The sequence below is a fragment of the Dipteris shenzhenensis genome, chromosome 25, assembly GCF_047967505.1.
Source record: "Dipteris shenzhenensis isolate YYH24624 ecotype China chromosome 25, Dip_SZ_1.0, whole genome shotgun sequence".
NCBI classification, from domain to species: domain Eukaryota; kingdom Viridiplantae; phylum Streptophyta; class Polypodiopsida; order Gleicheniales; family Dipteridaceae; genus Dipteris; species Dipteris shenzhenensis.
In genome coordinates this window covers 37491026-37500305 of record NC_141620.1, presented here as the reverse complement: position 1 = coordinate 37500305, position 9280 = coordinate 37491026, and the positions used below count along the sequence as shown (strand labels likewise).

At 44.3% G+C, this 9280-nt stretch overlaps 1 protein-coding gene across 1 annotated transcript; it reads right to left on the bottom strand.

Moving 5' to 3' along the window:
• Positions 1–372: 372 nt before the first annotated feature.
• Positions 373–2056, bottom strand: LOC147885846 (polyphenol oxidase, chloroplastic-like). Its single transcript, XM_087396233.1, has 2 exons — positions 1453–2056; positions 373–1249 (listed from the first exon to the last, which is right to left on the bottom strand). Exons 1-2 carry the CDS (start codon positions 1926–1928, stop codon positions 373–375), a joined length of 1353 nt encoding a protein of 450 aa, XP_087252359.1. The 5' UTR covers positions 1929–2056.
• Between the last annotated feature and the right edge of the window lie 7224 nt (positions 2057–9280).

The window sequence follows — 9280 nt, the reverse complement described above, 5'->3', positions numbered from 1 at the left end:
TTGCAGAAAAATTTACTCTATGTTGCGCATTTATAAACACGTCTAAAACAAAGTGTAGACGCATTACTAACCACGCCATTACATATGCTAATAGATGCACCCGTATTTTCACTAATTCTATATGCATCTATAGACGCGCCCGCTATTTTGTGTGTCTATAGTTGCTTTGTCTTGTTGTGTGTCATCAAGTCTCATAATTTGCTCAAATTCATGCATATGTGCTTGTTTCTAAATTTGGTACATAATATTTTTCTTCTTATTTATGCTTGCCAACATAACTTGGTTTGTTACATAATGCAAAATTTATCCTCCCAACAAGACACATGATTTTTTGACAGGTGCTTTTACAAGGGATAGTAAACATGCACCTTATTACTGGTACTCTATCTCGATCCCATCTAGCTTGATGTCCCCACGGTAGTGATCGTGTGCTTTCACAACAATGGTTATCAAGACTTTCTGCGCCTTCTCCAACCCGAGTCTCTTGATGTTGTCGCCGATCTCCAGCTTCACGTTCACTAACAAGTGCTTCGAGTTTCCCACGTAGGGAACAACATTGAAGGATCCCACGTACTCCACACAGCTGGTGCTTGTATCCTCGTCTGCATCTGGTAGATTTATGAATACCTTCAACTGAACGAACGTCTCCCTCGGTAGCTCCAGTCCCTGTAGCACCAATACTTCTGCCAGTTCCTCCGCACTCTTCAACCCCTTGACCCTCAGCACCTCAGCTGGTGGCGTTTGCGGTCGGCACACCACCGCACTCAGCCTATCCCCTACCTCTATCCTCGTCTTGTCTCCCGATGCTCGACCTATTTCATTCACCTCCGACGTAAATGAGGTGCGGGTGGCGTTGCTGGAGGCTCGTTGTGGCTCGTAATTCATCCACAGCTCGTCCGCCTTCACTTGTTCGTACCTTATGCCAAGCCTTTTGGAATCCAGAGCGTCTCGTACCTTCACTTTAACTAGGTTGGCCTTCTCGTCGTAGAAGACGAATTCTGCGTCCAGAAAGTCGAGGTCGGTGTGGTCTTTGCGTCTTCCGCCCGGGAGTTTTCTCCAAACGTCCCACAGCCTGTCGATATTGCTGTGATGAGCATAGAATATGGGATCGCGAGCTGCGGTGCTAAACAACCCCATATCCTCCCCAAGGGGCTGCCGAGGGTCGCCAGTCCACACGTGGACAGCATTGTGGACGCTAGTCTCAATACTTCCACCCAGAGCCGTTGAATCCATTGTGTTCGTGCCAACTCTGCACATGATTAGTGGGGCTATTATTATTAGACTGATGAGGATTACGTTCAGGCAATACATATGTACATACACACATATAAGAAATACCCTACATGCAACTCTTGCAAGTTGCGATAGCGTGAACCGACGACAATCCACGTTTTAACTGGCAATCAGTTGGCGATCAATTTAGTACTGTTTCCTAAGAGAGATGTTTTTTACTTGTAGGCGCCCCCGAGGAAAAGCTCAGCTGTTGATGCAGTTACCATGGCATGATACATGGCATTTAGATTCTCAGCGATGATGTCCGAGGGAGCGCTGGTCGTCGAAAGAGCATTAAGCCGCACGAGCGCAGGAGGGAGGTGATCCGGGTCACGTTTGGAATCGTAGAGCACACTTCCTTTCTTAGCAAAAAAGTCCGGCATAACATTCCCTTCTTCCTGATTATCCCAATTCCAGAATAAGAGAGAAAATTTGGGGTCACCAACGAGGCTTGCCAGGATACGTTCGTGAAAATAGAGGTACCAACGGTGCCAGGCTAAGAAAAGCCATGAGTAGTGGATTTGAAGGGTGATATTGGTTCCTCGTTGTGTATAGGCCCCGTTGCAGAAGGCACAGTGTATATTAGCTTGCGTAGCAAAGCTCCTGGGATCATGAGCCGGAAGAGCGTTCATTAGCTCATAGGCTCTCTCGTACATCTTGACGTAACGCTGATCCGTCTTGTGGGCGGGCCTTCTAACCTTTTTCACGGGCGGGTATCTCTTAAAAGAGAAGGTGACGGTCTTTTTGGGAGAGGGGAGGCAGCAATGGAAGGTGAGTGAGAGAGAGGGAGAGACGGCGGAGCTGTTGGCAATGGCGGGATGACACTTCCTGAGGTTGGGGGGCTTGATGGGTGCTCCATGACCAAGCTGAGGAAGCAGGATTAAGCAACTCCAGAGTAGAGCAGCAAGCAGGAGAGGGATTCTCTCTGGCATGGGGGCTTGATGAAAAGCGTAATATACTATTCGATTCTAAAGTGCACAGAACTGGGGATAATATCATGTGGGGCGAGTTGCTATTGAAAAGGGTAATTATATCCCGTGAAAGAAGCTTCTATGGTGCGGATTAAGCAGGCCGGGACGACTTTCTTAACGCGTTTAACTGTGATCACGGGCAATCGCGATCGCGTTAAATCATGGGTTTCTGAACAATCTTCCAAGTCATAACGTAAGAATGGAAAAGGTTGAGAAAGTCCCTTCCGCCACCTTCATTTTCGGGATCGTCGAGGTCCCTGGGGAGGCGCTGTTGATGCAAATGCGAAAGATCAATCTTCTAGCTTGGAACTTGGAACGTCATGCAGCTCTGAATGTCGGCAAACACAAGCATAGACGAACAAGGAGGCATAGATATAAGTCGGTTGACAGCAACTGGTGGGAAACAATTTTGTGCTCTCATGAGACAATGTCCACTTTCTTATTTTAAAAGGTTACTCCCTCCTTATCGATTGGCTAGCATCAATAATCAAGTTTCAAATGAGGAAATTCAATGGCCCTTTAAAAAGAAACTCTTTCTCTAATGAACTTCTCTAGATGGGGGACAAGGCGAATTAATTCAATGGGCCTGTCGTGTAGGCAATTTTGAATTTAATGTGGAAACCTGAGTGAGAGAGAGAGAATAAGAGGATAGTATGGAGGACTCGAGTGAAACCGGAGAAAAGTAAGCTCTTATGAGAAAGTATGAAAGACTAGAGTGAAACTCGAGTAGATTCTAAATCCCAATTTCATTACTAAGACCTATCCTTCCAAGATAGGCCAAAAATATTAGCACGGCAGCACTTTATTCACATTTTCTTTAAAAAAATTGTCCCACATAACCTTTTACCACATGATTCTTTCTATTTTTGTGCGCTCTCTCTCTCTCTCTCACAACAAGACAAAGCACCTACAGACGTGCACACAAATGCATTTACTGAACTAAATAAAAAACTTACAAGCGCGTCTATTTGCACGTCTATTTTTGTGTCTAGAGACTCACATCTAATAGCGCCTCTATATAGTAGACACACGCGCATATAAATGCGCATTTAGATGCGTAAATAGATGCTCTGCTTAAAATTTTAAAAATAGACAACCGCATCGTTAAACGCGTGTATAGACACGTTTTTAAACGGTTTTATAAATGCGTTTATAGACGCGCAAATAGACGCTTCTCGAACAGACAGAGGCATATATAGACGCGTTTATAGATGCACTGATAGACGTGCTTTATAATTTTTTTTTAAAATTTACAGAATGCTATGTATGTTGTGTATGCTATATAGTTACAAGAATCCCATTTCCACATTGTGTAATTCAATTCTTATAGCCAACCGCATTTTAATTACAATTCCAAATAAAACATTACAACTCCAAAACGCAATAAAATTGAAAGCTCAAAAAGCGCTTGTATGTACATATAGCACGAAGCTAAGCCACGTCATATGGCTTCAAGTACAAAAAATAAGAGGAGTGTATATACAAGAGGCATGAAGCCAACCCAGTGGCTTTAAGTACAAAAAGTAGTAGCTAGCACTACTTCTACGACTAATCCTCGCTCCCTTCCATGCTCCCTTCTGCGCTCCCTTCTTCGCCTCCTTCCTCGTCTTCTTCCTCGTCGTCTTGTGTATGGGTCTGTAAACAAGGGACAACATATATCAATGTATGAAAAATCAAATCTTTACTTATAATATTAATATTATTTAATTACTTTTAAATACCTCGGGGGCCGCTCCAGTAGCCTGGATATACTGCTCCTCAGTAATCAACCCATCATGATAGAAGTGCCTCCATGTATCTCCTCTGCGATGGTGGCGATGGTAGGCTGTCTCGACAGGAGTAGGGTATCTACCCATGATATCAAGCTACAAGACGACACAATTTGTGGAGGGATTAGTACAAAGAAACAACCTCCTAATAAACTACATAAGCAATATAATTTGAGATCGATACTTACAAATTGGGCCTCCCATGAATCAACATCCCCTGCTCCAAAATGCATGCTTCCATATTGCTCCATCTGGATCCTTCGTGCCTCCACGTGCTGCAGACTGGGGTCCTCCCTTGCTGACTTCATTGCTTTCTTCCACTCATGCTTGTGAGCGGTGTGGGGCGAGCCCCTTGGTGGTTGACCTCCCTCGAGCCTGGCAAGCTCTGCTAGTGCCTACCTCTTAAGCAAAGATCTTTTATTGCCAAGTATCGTAACAATCTTTGACTTTGCCCATTTATCTATGAACTGGCGATTGGGGGGGTTAGGATATCTAGAGCGAACAGCAGCAAGGGTCTCATTAGCTAACCTCTTTGGCTGGTCTTTGTAGTGGATAATACAATCTCTATAATCGTTAGCAATTACAGAGCCCATGAAGGCCATGATGTCCTTTCCCCGTGTCTCCATCAAGATGCCTCCTGTCTGAGTGATGTCATAGAATATCGTACCATCACTCGGAGGCACATCTAAATCATCTGAATCATCATCGTCCCCACCGCCACCCCTCCCAAAGCACTGTGCCATGCATCCCCCACCGCTCTCCCTGCTACTACACCTGCTACCGTGTCGTGTCGAGCTAGTACGCTGGCCACTCGTAGCTAGAGACTACACCAGACTACGTGGACCACTCTTAGCTGGAGAACCAAGTCTCGAATGCACAGGAGTACGCCGACGGCTCTACGAAACAGAAGAACCTCCGGACGGCATGAGGGAAGGGGCATAAGATGGCATGGTGGAAGGGGCATAAGATGGCATGGGGGAAGGGGCATAAGATGGCATGGGAGATGGGCCCGCGTTGTGTAGCTGGCTGGGCTGTGCTGACTTCACTGGGGTGATCTCAGCTGGTGTGGGGTGGTTTGGAGTCTGTCGTGCCGACTCCTGGGGGATGTTTAGAGTACCCGTCATATACTCGTATAACTCCGTAGGACTAGGAGGGTGCCCGAAAAGGCTATATAAGTCCCTAAAAATAGACTCCCGGAGATCAGGTGAGCCCGAAGCGCTTCCTGTCCACATGATGAACTAGAAAAAAGAAAAAAAGATGATTACTGATGAGTTGAGAAGAAAGGGGAAAGGAAGACAGGATTACTGTTGGAGCACGTCTATAGATGCGTTTGACTAGCACGTCTATAGACGCGGCTATCTGTGTCTGCAAATAGGCTAGACACGTGTCTAAACGCACCTGTAGATGCAGTTTTAGATGCACTCTGAGACGCGCCTATAGACGCGCTCCGATAGATGGACTTTTCTAAAAAGTAGAAAAGGACATGCGCCCCACACAAAAACATAACATTGATACCCAAATCATGCGTTTTTTGGATACGAGAAAGTACAAATCCAAAGAGATCAAACTTCCAAAAAAGATCAACTGCAAAAAGACTTACCTTGGATAGAGGTATGGAAGGTTCTTCTCCTTTTTTAAAGTTGCTTCTCTTCCTTGTTCACCCTCTTCTCCTTTAAGCTTGGAAGTAAGTGTGGGTATCTTCCTCTTAAGTGTAAGCTTGGAAGTAAGTATGGGTGCCTTCCTCTTAAGCGTCAAAACTATGGATCTGCTAATAGCGAAGCAAGCAAGCCGCATGAAGTATAAGTAATGTGAAGAAAAGCAAAGCGAGCGCACTAAAAGCAGATTTAAAAGCCGCATCTATAAACGCTTCTAATAGCGCGTCTATATATGCATCTAAATACACAGATCAGACGCGGTTTTAGACGCGCACCATAGAACAGATAGATGCGATTTTAGACACGCACCACAGAACAGACAGATGCAGTTTTAGACGCGCATTTAGACGCGTTGCAGAGTTTAAAATTAAATATCTGAAGAAAAGCAAATTTTTTTGGGTTGTTTGTTTGTAGGATGTCTTCATCTTCAACAAGTAGCTCCAGTGAGGATGAATCCCTCTGTATCCACCATCGCAAAATGTGGTTGGAGCAAAAAATCAAATGTATGTGTAATCGATGTCAAGGAAACATGTATCGTGCACGCATGATTACACTCAATCACATCTCAAAGTATGGAGAATGGGATGCAACCGTAAACATGGTAAGGGTTTGTAAGTTAAGGTTGATTGAGATACCTATGGGTGTTCATATGTTTGAGTTATGATCCCATTTTAATTTGATACAGGATGCAATGCCACACCCGCATATGTTGCCCTATGCTCGCCATGAGGAGGCGAAGCGTCGGTGATATGAGGTGGGATCTTCAGGAGGGACCGTTACGGATGCATGGAGTGATGGTGATAGTAGCCCTCTACCATTACCTCATGAAGCCGTGGAAGAGGAGGTGTTTGATGACATGGTGCAGGATTTATATGTCCATCAAGGGAGGGATAATAGCATGGAGCAGGATGATCTTTTTACTACAGCATCGACTCCACTGTTTGAGGGGTGCACATTCTCTATTCTACGTGCCTCCCTTGAGTTACTAAACTTGCAAACCATCTATGGATGGAGCAATGCAAGTTTGAATGCATTACAAGTAAGCTTTAAAGTCTATTTTGCAAACATGGTGAATTATGCTAGTGGGTCAATTACTCGAATGCTTTTCCTCATTTATGGTCTTCACATGCAGGCTATTGTGTAAAATGCTTCTAAGGGAGAATAAATTACTAATCTCAAGAGATATGGCAAGGCAACATGTGACCTCTCTTGGAGGATTAGATTACAAGTGCATCCATGCATGTGTCAACGATTGCGTTTTGTTTCGTGGACTACATAAGGATGCAAGAGAGTGTCCTACTTGTGGAGAGGCAAGATATAGAGTAGATCTCAAAACTTTGGGCGTGCCTCGTAAGGTTCTACGACATTTTCCCATAATCCCTCGCATCCAACATATGTTCAAGTGCAAATCTATTGCAGAGCTCATGTCATGGCATTCCTCCCATCAATCAACCGATGGCAAGTGGAGAACTCCCGCAGACTCTCCTGCGTGGAAGCATATTGAAGACATATGGCCAAGCTTCAAGAAAGAACCTAGGAGCTTGAGACTTGGATTGGGTATGGACAGTGTGAACCCATTTGGTCTCAAAAGCACCTCTTACAGTGTATGGCCAGTGATATTGGTGAATTATAATCTTCCACCCTCTATGGCTTTTAAGAAAGGACATGTTATGCTGCCCCTTCTAATTCCAAGGAAACATAAAGTCAAAAATCCTGATGTTTATTTGGAGCCTTTGATTGATGAGCTAGAGATACTTTGGAGAGGTATCGAGGTGCATGATGTGAGCAGGCCTCCCTCATCATGAGACTTCAACTACAAAGCAGTTTTGATGTGGATGATGCATGACTTCCTAGGCTATGGTGAGTGTTCAGGTAAGCATTGCACTTCTAATTATGAATAGGCAAAGGATGTGGCACCCTAAACCCACCTTCAACTCTTAATTGCATCTATTGTTCAGGTCTCACTACATCAGGTTACCATGCATGTCCTGTTTGTGGTCCTTCGCTAGTTGCCTCACGGGCAGACGCATTGAATAAGGTCATCTATGAGAATCACCATCGATTTCTCCCACCTGATCATCCTAGATATGTTGCCCCTTGGAATGAAGTCCTCCCACAATCACTCACTGCGGGAAAGTTGGATGAGAATTTGGGATGGTTCCACGACTCCTCCACCACTTGGCATGAGCCGGTAAGGGTTTGTAACTATTGTGTGCTATATTGACTAGAAATAAAGATTGCCCGCTAACACCAACTTTTGTTTAGATACTCCATCTTTTATCGTTTACCATATTGGTCCCACCTCAAGATCAATCACCTGCTTGATCCCGTGCATATCTTCAAGAATGCGGCATCTACCATTTGGGAGCATTTGAATGAGACACGAGATTCCGTAAGCATAAGGGAGGATCTACGTACCACAGGGAGGATGCGTGAAGCTTGGCCACAAGAGAGACCAAATGGGCGTGTTTTTTTACCTCGTGCACTGTGGATATTATCAAAGCTAGAGATGGCGACGGTGAAGCGTGCTATTACTACAATTCGTACTCCCACTGGATGCATGAGGTGTTTGAAGGGAGCCTTTACAAAGAGCAAGAAAAGAGGTGTAGAGCAATTATATGGCTTGAAATCTCATGATTGGCACAAGATGCTCCAAGTAAGTATTTTATGTGCATAATATCTTTTTCCTTTCAAATTTGTGAGTGAATAATTATAAGCAACTAATCAACCACCTCCTCGTGCATTCAGTTCATACTACCTACCAGCATTTCACGTAGTGCATCGAAGGACGTGAAAATTTGTATTTACAAGATGGGCGAGCTTGTTAGGTACTTTATATGATACAAAATATGATGCGTATCAATGCTCCATGCAAGTTTGAATGCATATTGCTAATATGCTGTACTTTTTCATTTTAGGTATGTGAGCTCAAAGGAAATAGATCCCACCACGCTTGAGAATGCTCGAGTTATGTTAGTGGAGGTGGTTTGTTTAGTGGAGGAGACATTTCCACGTTCTATTCTCACAAGCCAACTACATCTTATAGTGCATTTGGTGGATGATGAGATGGCTATATGCGGTACTATACATCACGATGGTTATTCTTCCTCGAGCGCTTCATGAAGACCTTGAAGGTCTTCATGAGATGAAATGCAAGACCTGAAGGTAGCATGGCCGAGGGTTGGTTGGTACAAGAGTCACTTGTATATATTTCTCAGTTTCTTGTTGATGTGGATAGCTCTCTCCCACGACTATGGAGAGATGATGAAGACCTAAGGATGACCTCTATTATGCCTCAAGGGAAAGGACACAACAAAGTAATAGACACGGAGTTGCATAATAGTATCAACCTCTATTGCGTGCTTAATAGTGATGTGATGAAAAGATGGGTGACAAGATACAAGGATGCAAAGGCAAGAAGACAAGAAGAAAGGGCCCTCTTTCGTACACACACGGACCTCGTGTGCCATACCCTCAATATCTAAGAGCACTTCCAAAGGATATTCATGTGGATTGGCTACTTGATGAAATGGAGAAAGCAAAGAAAGACGAGGCGATGCATATCACAATGGAAGAATGGGAGTATGCTAGGGGATGCATGAGCAAGGTCGGT